General features: G+C 38.9%; 1 protein-coding gene across 1 annotated transcript; it reads left to right on the top strand.

Annotated features, from left to right (window-relative positions):
- Window positions 1–5079: 5079 nt before the first annotated feature.
- pargl (poly (ADP-ribose) glycohydrolase, like) lies at window positions 5080–21122 on the top strand. The gene is made up of 16 exons (XM_085358691.1): window positions 5080–5200; window positions 7995–8323; window positions 9125–9214; window positions 12298–12387; window positions 12563–12634; window positions 12727–12813; window positions 14520–14680; window positions 14763–14842; window positions 14922–14994; window positions 15103–15178; window positions 15272–15419; window positions 17425–17503; window positions 17600–17708; window positions 19047–19146; window positions 19745–19873; window positions 20702–21122. Exons 2-16 carry the CDS (start codon window positions 7997–7999, stop codon window positions 20809–20811), a joined length of 1731 nt encoding a protein of 576 aa, XP_085214817.1. The 5' UTR covers window positions 5080–5200; window positions 7995–7996; the 3' UTR covers window positions 20812–21122.
- Window positions 21123–21299: the final 177 nt, after the last annotated feature.

The raw sequence follows: 21299 nt of genomic DNA, 5'->3' as shown, positions 1-21299 counted from the left end.
GAGTTGAGAATACTTTAAAATATATAAAGACCAATTGCTTCAGGGACATTTGAACTGAAGTGTACCCTTCTGTCTTAGGAGAGTTCACTGGCTACTTGCTTGGTGATAGGGGGTATCCATGTTTACCCTATTTGCTTACCCCTTACCCTGACCCTGAACCGGGCCCACAGCAGCGATATAATCTGGCTAATTGCAGGACAAGAGCCAGAATTGAAATGACTATCGGAATGCTTAAGGCCCGGTTCCAGTGCCTGCAAAGACTCAGGGTCACCCCAGAAAGGGCATGTGACATTATTGTGGCATGTGTGATTCTTCACAACATTGCCACAATTAGAGGAGAACACTGTCCTTCTGAACCAAACATCAGCAGTGATCCAAACCATGAACATCCTGACCCTCCCACGGACATACAAGATGGAAGAGCAGTCAGAGACACCATATGTCACAATCATTTCTTTTGACCCATCACCTCAACATGTTGAAAGAAGAATAAACAGATTTTTTGTTCAACTGGCTTTATTGGTCGCCTGTATTTCCTGTACACAAAGTATTAAAAGATGTAAACCTCATAAAGTGTCTCTGTTGCTTCCTCCTCTGTAACAGCTGTCAATGTTTCTTCATTATTTTCCTGTAGTAAAGAAATAGACAACATTGCTGTTCTACTGTAAACTCATATAATCTGTGGAGTATTACTCACAACTGCATGTTGGTCTGGCTCAACAGGAGGCTGCACCAGATGCAGTACACCATCACCATCAACTGATAGAATATGAGGTTTATACAGGTCACTTATAACTTACAAGGGACCAAATGGCAATTAACAAACATACCAAGCACCTTACACTTCATTGTCATTATGCTCTCAAAGACAACCAAGACTGAGGGAAGGCAAAATCAGTAGGAAAATAACTTCACTACAAAATAATTCATTATGGTAAAGAGTTTATCAAATGAATGTGTCGCACTGCAAAGGTGACTGTGAAGAAAGGATGTATGCACATCATGTATTATTTTGAATTTACCCCTTATGTAGGCACTTGTGTCTTGCGGGGTTATTGACTCAGAGGATGTCCCCGCAGAGATGCCTTCGGCCACAGGGCGCCCACTGTTTTGGCTGAGGGCCAACTGCTCAGCCTCTGTGAGTGGTGGTGGTGGAGGACCCCCACCTGTTTTTCGGGCCTCCGCTTTTTTTCTGTTGGCTATAACGGGCCACATTTGAGCATACAGAGTAAGCAAATATGTACTTGTAATGTGCTCAGATAATTTCAATAAGTGCTTACAGAAAGAAAATTAATGTAGCCTCTAACTGCAATTGATTTACATGGGACAAACAGACCAAGCACTATGGCTCATAATACAATTACACCTTACCTGTTTGGACTATATTTTTATATTTCATTTTTACTTGCTGCCAGGCACGTTTGGGGCCTGTTGGGTTGCACCTGCGCTCACATCACATCACAAAATAAAATGTATAAAATAACAAATAAAATAACATATGATAAAATAACGTGTTAAATGGGTGGAAATCCCTCGATCAATGTTTAAATTAACACTCACGCATTGACTCTGTCGGCTATGTTTTGCCATGCATGCTTTTGCAGCTGTGGCTGTGTTACTTTTTTCCGCGGAATTTGCATGTTATCGGCATATGCTGCCATCAGAATTTCGGCCTCAAGCGCTGTGAAATACATTGACCGCGCCTTCTTTCCCTCCGTCTCCATGGTGACTCGCTTAATCTGTGCTCCGCTTATCAGGGCTTTATGTATCCTCGTCCGCGCGCTTCACTTGGGGTTAAAGCAACTCCGCGTTGACTGAACTAATTGTTATCAGCCTTTCTGAAACGGAATATTCCGAGTTGGACAGTTCGGGGTTACTCAACCGTGAGTGTCGTTTTTCACTCTGAGTTTTCCAAACCGGCTTCCTGAAACAGGGCCCAGGTGGATTAATTCACTTCAAGTTTATGTATGTAGCACCAAATCACAGCAGGCGCTGAACACTGTAAAGACTCTAGAATAATTATGGAGGCACATTTAAAGCTCCTATCCTTCTGTCCCACATACCTAAAAGTTAGTTATATGATAAATAGCCCCGTGTTTGTTTACTTGATTTGTAAAATGCAAAGTGGTGACTTTTTCTTTTCAAGTACGTCCTCATATGGAGACAGTTTTTTTAATGGCATAAAACAAGTCATTGTTTACAAAAATTAGTACATTTTATTGGGCAGAATGAGGTAAACAGTGAAGTATGAGAAAACAGAGCACGTCTCCGGAGACTATGGCAACTAGAATTATTGTATACGTGTGTGTATTAAGGACTGACACAGACAAAGAATGAATCAGACAATGAAGCAATGTCCTTTTTAAATGTTTATTAAAACCATTCAAGTATTGAGTCATGAATAAAACAGCAACCTCTGATCTGCTAATTGGGAAACAGAGGATGTCAGTGTATTTTTCAGTGCTAGTTGTCCAAATTGAGTAAGAGGACTTTACATTTGAATAGATTCGATTACAAGTTATATTTGGTTTTAATTGAATGAGTTTAATTTGATTTAAATCAAGCCAATTCACAACATATAAACTTGAAATATATGGTAAGATAAAGGTTGTGCAATAATACAGAGAAAGCCCCAATCAAATGATCCCCTATGAGCAAGAACTTGGCAACAGTGGGAAGGAAAAGCTCCATTTTCGGCAGAATCAGAATCAGGGAGGGGCCATCTGCCTCCACCGGTTGGGGTAAGAAAATGAAACTAAACTATAGGAAGACAAAGAGGAAAGATGTTCATGATATATATGAAACTTTCCGCTAGCCCTGACTAAAATATTGTTTTTGACAGGAAAGTATTGTTTCATTCATTTTTATTCCACGAGGTGGACAGCAGGAATAGAACAAACCAGATACTAAGAAAAAAAGTATATAATGAAATATTCTCGATATGCTAAAATTCCCACTGAGACTGGATAAGATTATTCTAAAACTGGCAAAAAATACAATTCTCTTCATGCACAAAAATCCCACCACTGGGCCCATCACATCCCAGCCCAGTTCGCATTCTGCATTGGAGTCCGTCGCTCGATACCACCGCGGCCAGTAGCGGTTCTTTAAACGGGCGACACGGGCGGTTGCCCGGGGCGGCATCTTGGTGGGGGGCGGCATCATGGGCATCGGCGAGAAAAAAAAAAAAAAATTGCTCGTACTCATGCTGCCCCGACGTCAGCCAGCGCATATTGGGAATGGTACAGGCACCGATCGGTTTTCTATCACCCATTTGCTGGGAGTAAGGGCGCCCTCCGTTTGCGAGGTCGCCTGCTGCTTGCGGCACAGGGAGGAGAGGGCGGGGCGGGGCGGGGCGGCGGGGGATTCTCTGGCTGACCATCATCCCGGAAGCTGCCCTGGCTTATAGCCATGGCGACCCTCTCCCAACATGGCTGCACCCAGTGAACAACAATGAGACACTAGTGACAAATGCAGGCAGTGGTGTACATCTGCCCTGATGTCAATCACATGCGTTGTCTCCTACTGTCGCCGTTCCTGCTGTCGGGACTGGGTCACCACATCACGCTGACCGGTCTCCAGACGAGGCATCGCACCCCCCACGATCACGCAGCGGCTCTCTCTTTTCCACCTGGCCTTCATGCGTTCCTCTTCCAATCTAGGGCCTGTCTCCTTCCAGTGCTCAGCTTGCTTCCTTTTAATACGACCTTTAAAAAGCTGAAAGGACACCTATGGACACACCCATGCCTCAACATGTGATCTCTATCAGCTAATTTGTCCCATTGCCAGCCAATCCACAGTGGATTAAAACAATGTAAAATAACACACTGAAACAATGTGATACAAACAGAATAAAATCATGCAAATAAAAACTACACTCACAAATAAACACTAAAATCAGAAAAAACCCCAATATAAACGATGAATACAAATTTCTACTGTGTGAAACAGTTTCACTCTTTGAATATTTTTCATTTCTTACAATCAGAATTCTCCAATAGATTTTTAGAAGAAAATTATTTTCTTTCATGCATCACCAACTGAACCTTTTATGTTAACGTCTCAATCTCCAGCCTAACCTCATTGAATTTTGCTTAGCAAAGTACTTTTCAACTCTAATAATTAGTAAGATTATATTTCTTATCATCTGTTGGTCGTCTGACCTGATAAACTTCAATGAGCATTATAACACAGGAATGATTGTCTCTAAAAATGGGCTCTTGCACGCTTGCAGACATTTTTCCATCACAACTTATGGATGATGAATGATTTGATTAAAGCTGTGAAACATTACTGATAAACTTCATGTGATGTTACATTAAAGCCAATTTTCTATTAAAATCAGGGTCTTTTCTATAGCTGACCTCTGACCTTTGAGCAGTAGTGTGTACTGTATGCTTGTATGTAACTGTATCTGACCTGGATTTTATCACCAGTTTCAAATAAGAATCTTCTTTAAAGTCTGTCTTTCAATACAAAATAAGTTAAACTTTATCAAGGCTGATGGTAAATTGTCCCTAACAAATCCACTTTATTGCGTGCTCATTGACTTTCTCCTATCAGAACTGTTTAACAAGTCCACTTTATACATGCTTATTAATCTATCACGCTTATCAGTGGCTCATGGTTGCTTAAAGCCTATGTCTGAACTTGACCACAGAGCCAGAGCATCGTTCAATCTTGGCAACAGCTCCCGGATGACAAACTCCACTTTCTCTGCATCAAGACAGCTCATAACTTTTTAACAGTGTCTCTCTGTCCTCATACTTCTATACATTCTTAACAGTCTGTCCCTGTCCTGGTACTCCTACATCATCTGCTATAATCAAAAACCATGGACTCTCACTGCAATGTACGCTACAGCTAAAAAGTTTAAAGCAACAAAACAACCTGAAGAGTCAGTCGCAGCCGAAAGATGCGGATCTTTTTAGTGAGTCGAGCCGAAAGTGCCGGTTCTCTAAAAAGATCCGGAAATCCCATCACTAGTTTCTTGAGTAATGAAAGTAGTAGCAGTTTAACCAATAGCTGCTCCCTGAACCTTACTTTCGTTTTCGTGTCAAAGTGAAAGTGAACTAAAAGGCACATACGCTGAGTGTGTCTGGTTTGGTGACGACTGTTTTTAAACCCATAAAGCCAACAGTTAACATTGCAGTTAAAATACATTAAATGTGAACACCTTCGGAGAAGTCTGCGTTGAAAGGTGAGTGTTCCGTGTGTAATGACAGGACTTCAGCCTTTAACCCTCGCATATTCGTCTTGTAGCCTATATGATTTGAACGTCGCTAGTTTTGCTTTTAAACACTGTTTTTTATAGACTGCAACCAATATCCTCACAGTCTTGACTGTAAATGACAATACTTACCGTAAAACCACATACACAGGTTCTTAAGCTGCTTCCTAATGTCCCCCTCCAGGCAGCCCTGGGGTTTTCTTAGTGTTAAATTGTTTCATTCTGAACTTCTTTCTGCTAAATTGTGAGTGTGAATTATGATTTATGAGGATACGTAGTTTAAAAAGTGAACATGAGATCATTAGTTCGGAGCCAATCGCGTGAGATCAAGAGCGTTTCCGTTTCTATTATCCACACTTTTCCAGCGTTGTAGCAGTTTGGAAACAAACTAGCCCAACTACCTTCTCACGGAAAGAGTAATCGCTGTATTTGGCCTCCCTAAGCACACAGAGTTAGTCTGCACAATAGCACAAGGCATGTTGCAACAGTATGCATTATTTTGAACAGTGCCGCAGAAAGAGGGGTACTACTGCCTGCACCTTTTGTTAAATAGATCTGGTCAAGTGTGCAGAGGACAAGGACGGACGATCAAGCAACCTGATACTTTAAAACAATCTCCAAAAGCTGATTCTGTTCATCTGGACAAAACGCTACGTAGAGATGAACAGAATCAGCTTTTGGAGATTTACTTTCCTGGATGATTGAGAATGCATCAAGACACTTTAAAACAATGATATTTACTTGGAATAAAATTCATTCGAATTTATATGTATATATATATAAATCCTTATTAGAAATTCAACCTGTCCTTCAGTAAGCAATGTGCAGTTTGCAGGGGTTCCCAGCCACAGAACCCAAGTGATTACTCAAAGAGAAAATTTTTAATGATTAGAGCATTACAATATTTTGCTTCTGAGGACCAAGGCTTTCTTGTATTTTTTATTTTTTTTTTAAATTGGTCTTGAGCAACAGATCTCCAGGCTTTGACAGACTTTCAAAGTTTTTCTATGAATATTGGCATTTTCACTACAGGCCTTGTAGAATATTAACACTTAGATAAACCTATGTCTGGCTATATGTAATTTCATTGTAGTATTGTTACTTAGACTGAAGAACATGGGATTATTGGTTTCACCAATATATAATCTCTACCATTTTGAAGATTATTGCTTTGCAGTCTAGAGTGCAATCTTCCCGCATAGTCTGTCCATGCTTTTTTCTATGCTGACTGTCGGACAGCTGACATGTGATCTTTAGCCTAAGTCCTTACCTAACAAAACATTCAAACAATTCTATGATCATATTACGATTTCAAAGTCTCCGTACGCCAGTATTTTAAATACACTGATACTGTACACAAACCTTAACACCAAGGACTCCTACTGGCCACACGGGCTTGGGGATTGCCATGGCAGTGAGTTGTCTATGTGTGGCATGAGGGAACCAAGAACAAGGCAAGGGAGAATCATAATTTTGTATAAAAAAAGTGTAGGAATTGGAGCAGCGAGGAAGAATGCTGGACCCAGGGTGGAGCCGACAGCATCCCCTGGTAGTGTAATCTCAGACTAGCCAGTCTGGAGCAGTGCCAGGGTTCGAAAGCTGGGTAGTGTCGGCAGAGAACACTCACACTCAGGCAGTCCCAGGTCCAGTAAGAAGGATCATGGCTGAGTCCACCGCAGGGAGCATGGGGTCCACTTACTGGTCATAAGTCCAGTAGGTGGATGGCCTTGAAAGGCTAAGCCATTTCCCAGTTATCACTGGAGCCTCAGTTTGAGGTGGTGCAGCTGTCGAGCAGCTATGGCATAGTGGCTTGAGAGGGACTGCAGCACTGAGGATGAAGAGCTGGAGATAAAGGTTGAGCTGTGTGTGGCATGGGAAGAATGGGCAAGCTGTGATTTCTTTATCTCTTTAAACAATTCCATGTGGTATATTCAATCAAAAATATCAGAGATGTTTGAATAGTAAAGCAGTCAATGATGCATGATGAGAATAGCCTTCATGTCAGAAAAAATCTCACTGATATAACAATGTCTTTTTTTTTTTTAAATTTTAGACAATCTCAGAAAGTCCTTCTACAGCTTCCCACCCAGCAGCACCCAGTCTGTTGGATCCACTGTGTGGTCATGCCATTCTGTCAGGACTTGAGTACAATGCAGAATTAGATGGATTTAACATAGAGTTAAATGCACCTTTATGTAGGTTAAAACAGTAAATCTATATGGCAGGAGAAAACAAACTCAGTGGATATCATTTTAAAAGAATGTTTAATGTTTAATGTTAATGTTTTGGTGTGAATGTGGGAGTGAATGTGAGTGCGAATGGTGGTCTGTGTGTATGTGTTAGCCCTGTGACAGACTGGTGACCTGTCCAGGGTGTACCCTGCCTCTCGCCCTGACACAGCTGGGATAGGCTCCAGTGCCCCCCGCGACCCTGAAAAGGATAAGTGGAAGCCAATGGATGGATGGAGGGTTTAGTGTTTCATTGAACCTAAAGACTAATCTACACACAAATTTCTAGTAATTTTTTTTTCTTCTGTCTTTCTTTTTTACTGTGTTTCTTTCTTTAAATCGGGACATGATAGTGTGTCTAATCGTGTCTTGTAGACTGTAGGGTTTGTGATTTTACCAACTAGGTGTTGGACAAGTATTTGGTTGCCTGTTTCTTCAAAGTACTTATCCGGGATCTTTTTTTTCTTCAGTCCTGGAGTTAAAACAAAAGTTCTTCTTGATATCCTGATGTCATGTCTTGTCTTTAAATATCCCAGACATGAAGCGCCACAAACACAATGACAGCTCTCAGATGAAAGAAGCCCTCCAGCATGATACACAGCAAAATCCTCAAAAGGAGAAAGAAAAGCATGAAAAAGAACAGCACAGCAATGATAGCACAAATCAAGACAGCTTCTTGCCATCCTCTTCAAGAATTTGCAGTGCAGAGAATGTAAAAGACGGACAAGCAGAGTGTCCTGAGTTCCTTCAACAGAAGGAACGGACTTCATCTTGCTGTCAGCTGAAGGATATGAGGCGACTTCAACATGGAGACATGAAGCTGGGTCCCCTAAGATTCGACAAGAGACACACAGTCCTCATAGATGTAAGACCAACTCATTTAGTTATTTATTAATTCCTATTAGTATTGATGTAGTTTTACAGTGCCAGAGCTGATAGGTGGGCAGGTACAAATTTGCAAAGACAAAGGCAAAGTGATACTGGAAAACTTTAACTCAGGAGGTAGAGAAGGTTATCTACAAATTGGAAGGTTGGTAGTTTGATCCCTGGCTCCTCCAGTCTGCATACCAAATAACCTTGATCACAACAATAACCCCAAGTTGCTCTCTAATGCAGGTAAAGAATAAATATACATGAATGCCAGATAGAAAAAAGTGTTTGTGTGAGTGATGTATGTTGTATAAAGCGCTTTGAATTCTTTATAAGAACTAGTCCATTTACCATAAAGAGAACAAAGGATGCAAAGACAAAAACATAGAAATAAAGGAAAAATCACAATTGGTCACCAACTACTGCCTGCGTAACAAAACGTTAAAAAAACTGATACACAAAAATCAAATCTTGCTATGTTGTTTGTATGAGACCATGAGTGTCTCTGCATGTGTGTTAGTCATGAAACATAATTGATGAGAAACTGCAACAATGTCCTCTGGAAGTCAGAGGCAGACAGAGAAAGGCCCAGGAGACCCACTGTCCACAGCCCCTCAAGAGCAGTGAAGACCTGAGGCCAGATGTCATGATGATAACTGCATGCCCATCCCTGCAGAAGGAAGAGGGAGGCTCCAGACAGAGTCCCCATGGTCAAAGAACCATGGAGAACCATTGGATGATTTATTGGAAAAGAGGTATTGGTTGTGTTCTTGAAATTATACTTTTTATCTTTCAGGTGGATACTTTCAACTCTCAACGGATATTTGTATCTCAGAAAGGGAGAGATCTATGGCACAGCGACTTTGTGAAGATGCCTTGTTCACAGGCAAGTATGGCTTCCTCATTGCAAAAGGATTCACTTATTATTCAGGAGAAATAATTAAGTAACCATGTAAGGTTCAGTGGCTGTCACAACCCAGAACTCAAAGTGACCAAAAGAAATAAAAACCTCAGAAAATTAAACTGCCATTAATAGCAATATTAAGTCAATTTAAGACACAAGCCTGTGATTCAAGACCATGAGCAGATGTGTTTTACAAGAAGAGTTTTGGAGCAACTAAGGGCTGTTCAGGGAGTTTTTGTGACATGATACTAATGAATTACAGCAGTCGAGGCCAGAAGTAATATATGTATGACGTTTTTCAGCATCACTGAAAAATGTAATACCAACAGCATGCTCTAATCGCTGTAATAAAATATTACTGTCAGCAGTATCGAATGCAGCACTGAGGTCTAGCAGGACAGGCACAGAGATAAGTTCACTGTCAGAGGTTTTTCAAACCTGCGAGACATGTTATACAGGTTTTTAGGCATTCAAGAGCCACTGGAGGCTAAGAATTGCTTTGTGTAGGTTGCAAGAGGTGTATTATCTAGGTAGCTGGAGAAAAGCAGACTGCAAAAAGTTGGTGTTGATGTACAGTGACGTGCATGTTGTTCACACAGTAGTAATTCAAACTAATGAGCAAGCCACAGGGTACTGAAATATATGTATTAAAATAACTGTCACTAGTCGCTAGTATCCATGATCTCATTCTTTCAGTCACTACTCACAGTTTATGCCCACAAGTGAGGAGAGGGACCTAGATCGACGGGTAAATCAACAGTTTCATTTTTAGAGACAGCTGTGTCCTCAGCAAGGTGGACAGCAGTACAACATGTATATCTCTGCGTCCTGTTAATTTAAACATATTCCATTATCTCTTATCTCATCTTAAATATCTTTCAAATGGTTCATTAAAAATGAGTTCTGTCATTCTGTCATCGGGCGATCGTGGCTCAAGAGTTGGGAGTTTGCCTTGTAATCGGAACGTTGCCAGTTCAAGCCCCTGCTTGGACAGTCTTGGTTGTTGTGTCCTTGGGCAAGACAGTTCACCTGTTGCCTACTGGTGGTGGTCAGAGGGCCCGGTGGCGCCAGTGTTCGGCAGCCTCGCCTCTGTCAGTGCTCCCCAGGGTGCCTGTGGCTGCAGTGTAGCTTGCCATCACCTAGGGTTGTGCGATATGACCAAAATCTCATATCCCGATATAAGAATTCTATCGTCCGATAACGATATAAATCACAAAAATGTAACATTTTCTGTGAATCTCGGGCAGCTCGTCTTGTGGGAAGTGTTTCCAGCTGTGCGTCATGTAGCTGGAGTCGAGTGTTTTAACCGATGCATGAAACGATACATTTTTAGACATAAGTTGTAACAGCCGCCGTTTTCTTTGTGTTATTTATTACACGGCGTGCTGCGGGGAAAAAGCCTGTTCTAACGTTTGAGTCTAAGGTTTATTTTTTAGCACCTGGCAGCTCTTTTTTAATTCTCATCTGTAAATAATCTGCTCTTTCACGTCATTCAGTTTATTTTGAAAAGTCTCAACAGGATTTTGAGCTTTATTGTGAAAGGTTTATGTGGAAAATAAACGAGCGGACACGCAATGGTGTTACCGTTGTTGTTGCTAACCACAAAGCATAAAAACAGGCGCTTGTCCGTCCATAGTGTGGTTATATAAAGAGAAAGAGAGAACTTTAATGTAGCCACTACAGTGACCATCAAAACAATGAAAAATATTGCCGTAAACAGTTTATTTTGCGACACCACAAAACAAATGATAGTGTAAAATGAAACGATAGATGTTTTTATATCGTCATCCGATATATATCGTTATATCGAACAGCCCTACCATCACCAGTGTGTGAATGGGTGGATGACTGGATGTGTAAAGCGCTTTGGGGTCCTTAGGGACTAGTAAAGCGCTTTACATATACAGACCATTTACCATTGCTGGATGTCATCACTCACAGTATAAGTTCTTGGCACTATCCCATGGATCCTGGAAAGTCTGGATTTTTAATTTTTTATTGCAGTGAATTTCTCATCTGGGGCTGACAGATCATGTGGTCCTTGTCCTCTGCTTGTTTCCTTACTTTTTTTTTTTAAATAATCTTTTATAATCTTTTCATATCCCTTTGATTCCAGTTTTTTTTCTATTTACTTCATTCACAGTGCTCCACCTAATTCACTAACTGTCCCCTTCTATCCTCCACTGCATTCTGCATTCATCAGCTTCTCAAAGTACTTGTTCCCATCTTCTCAATATGCTCTCTTCACTTGTGTTTTTTGCCCCATCTCCCTTCCCTTAACCCCACACGGTTGCGGCAGAAGGCTGCCCTCCCTGACCCTGGTTCTGCCAGATGTTTCTTCCTGTTAAAAGGGAATTTTTACTTTCCCAAGTGCTTGCTCACAGGGGTCATATCTTTGTTGGGTTTCTCTTTGCAATTGTAAAGTCTTTATCTTACAACATAAAGCAGAATGAGGCAACTATTGTGATGATTTAATAATAATGTATACTTCATTGATCCCCGTGGGGAAATTCCTCTCTGCATTTAACCCATTCACTCAGTGAAGCAGTGGGCAGCCACTGGGTGCCCGGGGACGGCACCTTGCTTAGGGGTACCTCAGGGTGGCCGTTCAGTGGATTCAAACCCCCGACCTGCCAATCATGGGGCCACCACTCTACCTACTGAGCTATCCCTGCCCCAAATTGCGCCCCATTTAGCGCTATATAAATGAAATTGAATTGTATTTTGAAAGATAGCACTAAAAACTGAGGCATCTTAACCTCAGTGAGCAATCAGAAAACCACAAAACTTAAAACCATAACCAAAAATTGGACCAAGTCAATAACTCATACTTAAATGTTAAGTACCATTAGTTGAAAACACAAAAAGCTGGGAGCCCAGGACTATGACTCACAGTCTCCAGTTGTGTGCTAGTTTTACAAATTTGCCCCCACTGACAGAGACTAACATGAAGCACATTTTAAATGTGTTTTAATTGTATTTCATTTAGGCTTATATAAAAGTAATACAGATTTTATATGTTGTCTCAAATGGAACAGAGCACATAAATGTAATTGTCATTTCAGGTAGCACATCAGAAGTCAAGGTGGGATGTGATATCCAAAAAGCTGAAATCTCTGGCCAGTAAGAAAACAGCCAGTGTCAAAGATGTAGAGGTATGTTGGCAAGAGTGGACATTGAATCATTGTTCATTTTTACACTGATAATGTGAAATTTGTTCCCAAGGACACATGAAAAGTTAAACGGATGCTATTCTTTGACCATGCTTAATGTGAATTTCTATGACTGTTATATAAGCATATTAGGTGGTCTTAAAACTTCTCTCATCAGGAAGCTATCATCAAGTATAACCCCAAATATAAAGATCAGTGGTCATTTGATGCCCTCCACACATTGGATAAGGTGAATGCCCACATTTGGTAATTGAATTATTAGTTTTGTGACTTGACTATTTAAATGAGCGATAATAAGCAATGAACATATTTTCTTTTCAGATTACCCCAGATACAGAAAACTACTACAAGACACTGTTTCCAAAGATTGCTGCATTGGCCTTGAAGCTCCCTAGCTTTGTGAATAAGGTATCATTTCCAGTTATCTTCTACAAGTAATATTGTGTTGACTATTGAAATAAATTATCTTCTTGGAAAATCTAAGAAATACAAAACCCTCCAAAAAACTTATAACTTAAAATCAAGAGAATACCATTTTCATATAAGCAATGAATTGCCAAAAATTGTAAAATTGAAACTTGAACAGTTTAAAATGTTCCAAGTCTCTTTGAAGTATCCCCAAATACTGAGTCACTATCTTGAAATGTCACTAAAAGGAAAGTTCTTTAAATTAAACAGAAATCGAATATATTTCTTAGGGCGCAAAAGGTGCAGGACCCTAGTTTCTTCTCAGACTACATGAATGACAATATGCTGAAAAGGAATGAAGAAATAAGCACCTGGTGTTGGTGGAAGCGGTTAAAAAGCATCTATCTATAAACATCTCTTGTTTTGTGCCTCCTGCACTTACATCTAGTCTTCAAGTTATCATCATTATTCATTGATTTTATTGACAAAAATCTTTTTGGTGTGCTGTCATTTAAACAATACAACATTAATGCTTTGCTGCATTCCTGCAAATATACAAATTATTGGATTAAAATAAAAATGCTCCTCCTTGTTCACCTGAATTCAGTCCCTCTTTTGGAGAAAAATTCAAAGAATACATAAAATTTTAAAATGTGCAAAATCTTAACACAAAGTCATTAGGACATTACTTTTGCCTTTACATTTAAGTTCATTCATTTGAAGATCAGTAAGGTGCTCATTCAGCACATCTCCGAGAAGCAAACTAAAGTCAACTGTGATTGTCATGTGTGTGATTAGAACATGCAGGCGTGTGGTCAGTGTTTGATTTGCTTTTGGTTTGTATTCCACTGGCCCCTCAGAAATTTACAGTATCATTCAATCATATTCATCTGTTGTAGGAAGCCAAAATTGCGACTGATATTAAAATATATCTAATCGTGCGGCACTGATACATAACCTATTAAGAATGCCTTGGTGACTTTAATTAGATTGTGATCAGGATGCTTATTTAGACCTAAAGCCGACACATTTATGTTTTCAGTATCTGAAAGGTACTTATTTTTTCAACTCCAAAAATAGATATAAAAGTAGGCTGTAGTCCACTGGTTTGCGAAGTCTCTGGGTGTAAAGTCTCTTAATATAGGGACTGTGAGACAACACAGAGACTACAGACACATTTGTGCGCAGTTCTGCAAAATAACAGTTCAATTCAGTTTTATTTACATAGTGCCAAATCACAATAGCAGCCACCTCAAGGCAAAAAGGTTCCAGTAAAAATAGGAACCTTTTCATCCTATACTGTAAGTAGGTAGACTGCTGATTGTCTAAAACAACAGGGAAGAACAGCAAAGCTTACTGTGAAAAGGTTTAAAAAAGTTTACTTTTAACGCCTTTTTGTTGTATGCATGATGATCAAAATGAACATAAATATGAACAAAAGTAGACAGCATTCCTGGTTGGTGCTAGTTGTTAACGTTATAATGTTACACTAAGCTGTTATGTATATGTGGGTCTGCAGAGCACTTCATATAATTAACTCAGTACCATGACACCTTTGGACAAATTAATGCCAATTAACTTGAAACAATTATTAATTATTAGGGACATTTGTATTCTAAAACGAATAGTTTTCGATGAGAAAACTAAAATTAAGTTCTCCTGAAAATAAATAATCTGACTGACAAAATGCGTTTCCATGTTCTCAGGCTATCCCGCTTCTACGAAAGGGACAGAGTGCAGCCATCACAATGTCTCAGGTTCAGATATCCTGCCTACTTGCCAATGCTTTTTTTTGCACCTTCCCTCACCGTAACACCTCCAGTCCCAACGCAGAGTACTCTGGTTACCCCAGCATCAACTTCAACAGGTTGAAAAAAAATCCCTTCACTGTAGTCTCTCATTTTGTGTGCCTAATGTATGTTAATTGTTAATAATCATTCTCCACACAGTCTATTTGGAAACTGGTCAAGGAGGAAGATAGAAAAGTTGAGGGCCATCATGCATTATTTTAAAGAAGTTACAGATGAAAGTAAGTTGAATCCTCCCATTCTGCCCGTTTGTGAGACATCTCAGTAAGAGTCCATTGGTGTTTATCAATGTCATTGCAGGTACCCGACCTAAAGGACTGGTGACATTTGAGAGGGAGTGCCTCAGCTACACGGACATGCCCACATGGGAAAGGTAATAACTGATAGATTGATAGATCTGCTGTGGTAAAGCAGCAGCTGTGTTACCACCTTGATTTACTACCTTGAGTTTCTCTAAATCATGTTGTTGTTCATGTGATAGCTGTAAGGCGAATCTGTCTAAACTTCATATCACCTCAGAAGGTCAGATTGAGCTTGAAGGTAAAGGCATGCTTCAGGTAAGAACTGTCCCACATGAATAATTTATTTACAGTTTCATATTTTTTGTTTGGGATTTGGTTATTTGTGTGTCTATGTATGTCTATGTGCAGGTAGACTTCGCTAACAGCTTGATAGGTGGAGGTGTGCTGGGCTCTGGTCTGTTGCAGGAGGAGATCCTGTTCGTTATAAATCCAGAACTGATTGTAGCTCGCCTCTTCACAGAGAAACTTGAAGACAATGAGTGTCTGATCATTACAGGTTTGTTCATAAATGGATTAATCATCTCACAAAAATTAGGCTGATTTCATACAAAAATTGCCTGAATGATTAAAATGATTAATTAAGTTAATTTTTGAAGCCAAAATATCAAATAACAACTGGTTCCATCTTTTCTACTATAAAGATTTCTTTTTTAAATTCATAGCTATTTTAATAAGTGAATGACACACTCATATGTCAGAAAACATAAATGGTTATTTTAAAAAAATCAACTATAACATGAATTTAAGACAAAAAAATAGTAAGGATGGATAAAGAAAATAAAATTAACAATTATATGTTATATTTCAATTTTGAAATTAAAATAATCATCAAAAAACAACAAAAAGAATCTAATTCAGTTAGGACCATGTTACCAAATAAATCATAGCATTGCAGCATAGCTCTGTGTTGGGAGGCAAAATGACAGATTAATCAACAATCAAAATACTGTGCAAGAGTCTCGAGCCATCCCTCATTTCTTTCTATCTTGTTCCAATTAGTCTTAGTAACAGCATTTCTCCAGGATTCGTGAACGTGTTTGAAAGTTTTTCTTTGGATATTAGATACCTTTTCTCTCATTCAGAGATGGAGAAAGTTGAGAAAGACAGGATAGGAGAGGAGGAAGAGAGGTCATATTTAAATTAAAGTTCTGCTCAGTGGTATTTGATAAACTAGAAATTTAAAGCTTACCTGTAAGTCCTCATGTTTTTAAATGAGATATTGGTTAGATACATGGAAAGGACTGATTCCTATAGCACTTTTCTACTCCTCGAGCACTCAAAGTACTTTATACAACATGCTACATTCACTCGTTCACACCAGCACACATTCATACTCTGATGGATGCTTTGGAGCATTGGGGTTAGTATCTTACCCAAGGATATTTGGCATGCAGACTGGGGGAGCCAGGGATTGAACCACAAACTTTCCAATCAGCAGATGACCTGCTCTACTTCTTCAGCTACAATCATGAGACTTCAAAGGTATAAGCATCACAGCTTGTTGTGTCAAAGTAACTGAGGATAAAACACAGAAAAACATGAAGGAAATTTTCCTGGCCTGGCTTTTTATAACTTAAAAAATATTCTGTAGAAGATCAAAAATGTTTTCTTGTCGGAGGTCAATTTAAAAAAAACAAAACAAAACCCAACAACAACAAAAACCAGCAGCACTGTACACAGCGGTAGACTGGTGCATAATAAGCAAGTGAATAATGAAGCTGTGGTGGAAGTGAAGTGTAGTTTTGATTTTCTTCTGCTGTTTCAGTCAATTTTGGTCTAAGTGACGAAACCTGCAGCTTCAGAATCTGTGAGATGCTGGTGTTGTGTCCAAAAAGTGACTGTCTGCCAATAACTTTTTTTCGGTATTTGCCAAAAACTGATTTAAAACGCTATAAATAACTTGCTGGTGTATAATATGTGAAACATATGTCAAATGTATGCCTCATAAATGATATCAAATCATCTTGAGCCACAAACAACATTCCTGTGACAAGGTAGAAGCCGCAATCAGTTTTTGGCAGTGACTTTTATATATGTTTTACTTATCCAGTTAAAAAAAATCTCGTTGACATTAAAATGTTTTTTTAAGAGTAATCTGGCCAAGAGGACAGTGGAAATTGCAACAAATATAACGATAGTTCTGTAAACATATTTTAAGTGGACAAAAAGGACCGGATTGGTTATAATGTAAGTATAATAACACAGAGTTATAAAGATAGTTGAAAACAAGTAATTTTTCAATTTTAAATATAACAACTTGTAAACCCTGTTCACTGAAGTCTGTTTACCAACATACGTAAAGATATTACACATAAAAAACACACAGAAACATTGGAAGTGCCTCCACTCGAATACAAAGATAATGCTAAGATAAATAGCTCTAGGAAATTAAAAATGGGGAAAATGACTATAGTACAGAAATTCATGATAAATCTATTTACTAAAAATGAATGTGCATCAATATTTGTATTAATGTACAACTTTTGTTGTCTGTTTCTCAGGCTCACAGCAGTTCAGCTACTATTCAGGTTTTGGAGACTCCTTTGAGTGGGCAGGTCCTTATGAAGATCAGTCCCAAAGGTCTGAGGGGGTCATTCATTATTTGCCTTTAGAACTTTTGTTTTTTTTTTAGAACTTTTTATTGAGTTTTCTGATGCATTTTGATCCAATTTTTAGGGATGAATGGGCTCGGCGTAAGACAAAGATCCTGGCCATTGATGCTATGAACTTCAGACACAGCGTGGATCAGTACAGAATGAGACATATTACCCGAGAACTGAACAAGGTGAAGTTTATTATGTGTTATTTATTGTTCCTTTGGTTGTTCTTTGTTGGCAGAAAATAAAGAAGCACGAAGGAAAAGTCTCATCTTGAGTTGTGTATTCCATTTACACACACGTGGAAGCATATACTACACTGTTTACTACCCAATGTAGGATTGGATAATCTCAAACCATTTCTGCTGGGTTACGACTGGCAGATAGTGATGCCCAGATCCTATTTTGCAGAACTCCATCACTGACACAAGAGATCCATCACCATTACATTCTCTTGGTGGATGGACACAAAAGTCTCACGTTTGGACACACCAAACCAAAGTCCAGGGTTAAATAAATAGCTAAATGTCTAAATTTTTGTCTTGGTCCGAGCAGTTCTCTTCTTATAGGCGTCCCTGATTTGTGGTAGTTCCACTATGAAAGTCTGATTCAGGCAATCTCCTACAAATTGCTAATGTGGTTTTATACTCTAATTTGCTGGGTGGTAGTTTCTAGGGGGGGTAATTTTAATGAACTAATTCTCTGAAGTAAATAATTTTCAACTTCATCTTCAACCTTTCAACTAGCTGAAAGCTATTTCAACTGATTTGGCAGATCTTTTTTTTTTTACACCAGATGCCCTTCCTCCTAGGTATTGAAGCACGTGTCTTGCTTTAAGTGTCTTTTATGAGCGCTTTAATGTGAATAGTGTTGTGTAGGTGACGAGAATGTCAAACAGCATCAAGAGTTTAAAGCTAGAAATAAAAACTTCGATGTTAAATGTTACCAGTGCCTATGTCCCACAGGTTGGATATTAGTTAGAAGAGCATGTGAGCAGAATTCAACTTGTGAGGAAATTTCACAACAAAGCAGAGTTGCTGCAGTGTGCATGGTGGCAAGATTGTGTGCTTAGTCCAAATCAGCTCCCCAGGCCAGGGCCGTAACAGCAATTGGGAAAAACTATGTGAATAAGTGAATAACTGTGCCTTAACAAAACTTTTGTGTTACACACAACTTTTTGTGTGTAACCATGCTGTATTGTACACAGGAAATGAGACATGAATGCAATTCTACAAAGAACTGAAAACCTAATCTCATGATTATAAAACAAAACAACAAAAAAACAAAAAAACAAATTAAAAAAATAAATAAATGAGTGGGTTTGTCCAAACCCTCTGACTGGGCATGTATACATACAAATTTAATTATTTAATATTTGCATACTTGTATTTTACTTTTCATCTGTGACATATTTATATTGCTTGTTTAAAAGTTATAGTAAAGCTTATAATGCTACTTAAAAGTAAACCCATGCTTATAATGTATGACTGCAATCTAAAATGAATTAATCTCATGTATCTTTGAAGGCTTACTGTGGATTTAAAGGGTACGATGGGCATGAAAACCCAGATATCGCTACGGGAAAATGGGGCTGTGGCGCCTTTAATGGAGACCCACAACTCAAAGGTGAACTTCTTTATATTCATTAGTGCAAAGGTCTCTGAATTTAGTGTAAGGACTAAAGTGATATGCTTGATCATATATGCAGGATTACACTTTGATTTGGAGTTTCTGACATCAAAGAAAGCCAGCTGATTAAATGTATAAATGTGACCTATTTCTACAAACCAAACAAATGGTTAAGAACAAACTGAGTGCAACATTTGTTGTGGAAATTAATGGTGTATTAAATTTAAAAAAAAAAAAGTCAGCTGCTGGAGAGTTTTATTCTTACAAGAAAGAATTTAGTCCATACAGCAGTGTAATGAGGAATTCACAGAACCAGAGGAAATCTATTTATACAGGGTCTCACCACATCTTTATTACCCTGTTGTCAGACAGAAATACACTTACCATACACAGATTAACACAGATTAAGAGGATATATTTAGCAAACAGAGTAATCATGTCTTATTGGTCGAGACAGAAAACAGGACAATTCAGTTCACTTCAGTTTAATTTATATAGCACTGAATCACAACAGTTGAAGGGTTAGGATCTAGGAAAGTCTGTCACAGTGCAACATGAAATAAATGTATGTAAGTTCTTATCTGTTCATGTGCAGCTCTGATCCAGCTGATGGCAGCAGCAAAGGCTAAGAGGGGTTTGGCTTTCTTCACCTTTGGGGATGAAAATCTGAAGCAACGCCTACAGCGCATATATGAGTTGATGTTCGCAGAAGGGATTACAGTAGGTGAGTGTTCCCAAGACATGCAGTTTTCTTTTCTCCAGTTTCTAACATCGCATCACTTTAAAGCTTGTATATTTTCCAGCTAATTTACTGAACACCTAATAATTTCTTTAAAGGGTTAGCTGGTGTCTGACTGAAAGCGGTATTTCTAAAAACCTGCAGACACTGGCCTTTAAAATAAGGGAAATGGAGACCTTTACTTACTTCTTGAATGCCTTTAACAGCCTGGACAGTGATTTTTATTTGAAGGATGCAATTTTTTTTCGTAAAGTTCAAAGGATGATCACACTTGTGTCTGAATGCTTGCCTTAATGCCTTCACTTTCCGCATTGACAGTAAGCACATAGCATTTTGTTAGTGTCATGTGAAGTGATTAGGACCCATACAGTTTTCGATTGTTGGTCACAGCAGCTTTCTAGCTACTTCCCACACCACACACCGCTCCTTCCTGACTCCAAACACTAAAAGGGGTCACCTGTGCCCTCCGACCTCCCGGCACCACCCTGTGAGTTTACCGTAACCCCCCCCCCCCACCCCCCATTGCAGCAGAGCCAGAGGCCACACGCCTGCCACATGTTGGCTTTACTGACCTGTTACATTTGGTTGCTAGGTAAAGAAAACCAGCTTCTTCTAATAATGCCCATGTCCCTAGAGCCCTCTGTTCTACCTCTCCCAGAACCACACCCCTATAATCAGAATGAAACTATGTTGTGTTCTTTAATTATTTAGAGCTGAATGCCAATTTTTTAAGATATAACTTTTCAGAATTTGGCTGTAAAAAGTGGTGTTTCTTTAATTTTTCTAATATACCTTTTTATTCCTTTTTGACAGGAACACTGTACAAACTTCTGCGTGACTTTAGCTCTGCCAAGCACTGTGATTCACATGTGGATCTGTTTGACTTCATCGAAAAAAACAGAAACTCCAAGAGTCATCTGTAAAGGAGTCTGTATCCACATTTGCACTAAAATCTTGGAGGGTAGTTTTTATAACAGAAGAAAATACTGAGCTACTTAATCATTTTGAGAAGACAATTATTTTGAAGTGCTTTGTTTACATGATAATTAACTATACAGTAGCAGCCAGGAACAAAATAAACATCCAAATAGCATAATTTGGGTGTGTGCTTTGAGAGTTAGCACAGTGGTCTAATCTGCTTTATGCTAAAATTTACATTTGAGGTCACTGCCATACACCAGGAGTTGTGGTCAGAAAACATTCTGAAGACATAATTCTTGAAATTTCTTGTAATTCTGCAATCTCATTAAATTACTTATATGACAATTTATTGCCAGTTTGTGTGGAATTTTATTTAATACTAGACTGAAAGAAACTTTCAGTATTTGAGATGCTGCATACATTTGTTAACAAATACACAAAATACACATGGATAGTTACCTTAATAAAACACTATTTGCACGATAAGACT

Source organism: Diplotaxodon limnothrissa, linkage group LG7 (genome assembly GCF_057381915.1).
Source record: "Diplotaxodon limnothrissa isolate DT_005_m linkage group LG7, D_limnothrissa_male_GT1.1, whole genome shotgun sequence".
NCBI lineage: Eukaryota > Metazoa > Chordata > Actinopteri > Cichliformes > Cichlidae > Diplotaxodon > Diplotaxodon limnothrissa.
The sequence above is the reverse complement of the archived record's forward strand: the minus strand, read 5'-3'. Positions and strand labels throughout refer to the sequence as shown.

Excerpts from the sequence above, each read along its gene's own strand:
- pargl (XM_085358691.1), top strand. The coding sequence starts at position 7,997 with ATGAAGCGCCACAAACACAATGACAGCTCTCAGATGAAAGAAGCCCTC. Across the intron at positions 14,843-14,921 it reads TAAAGAAGTTACAGATGAAA|GTACCCGACCTAAAGGACTG; the intron begins GTAAGTTGAATC and ends ATGTCATTGCAG. Across the intron at positions 17,504-17,599 it reads TATGAAGATCAGTCCCAAAG|GGATGAATGGGCTCGGCGTA; the intron begins GTCTGAGGGGGT and ends TCCAATTTTTAG.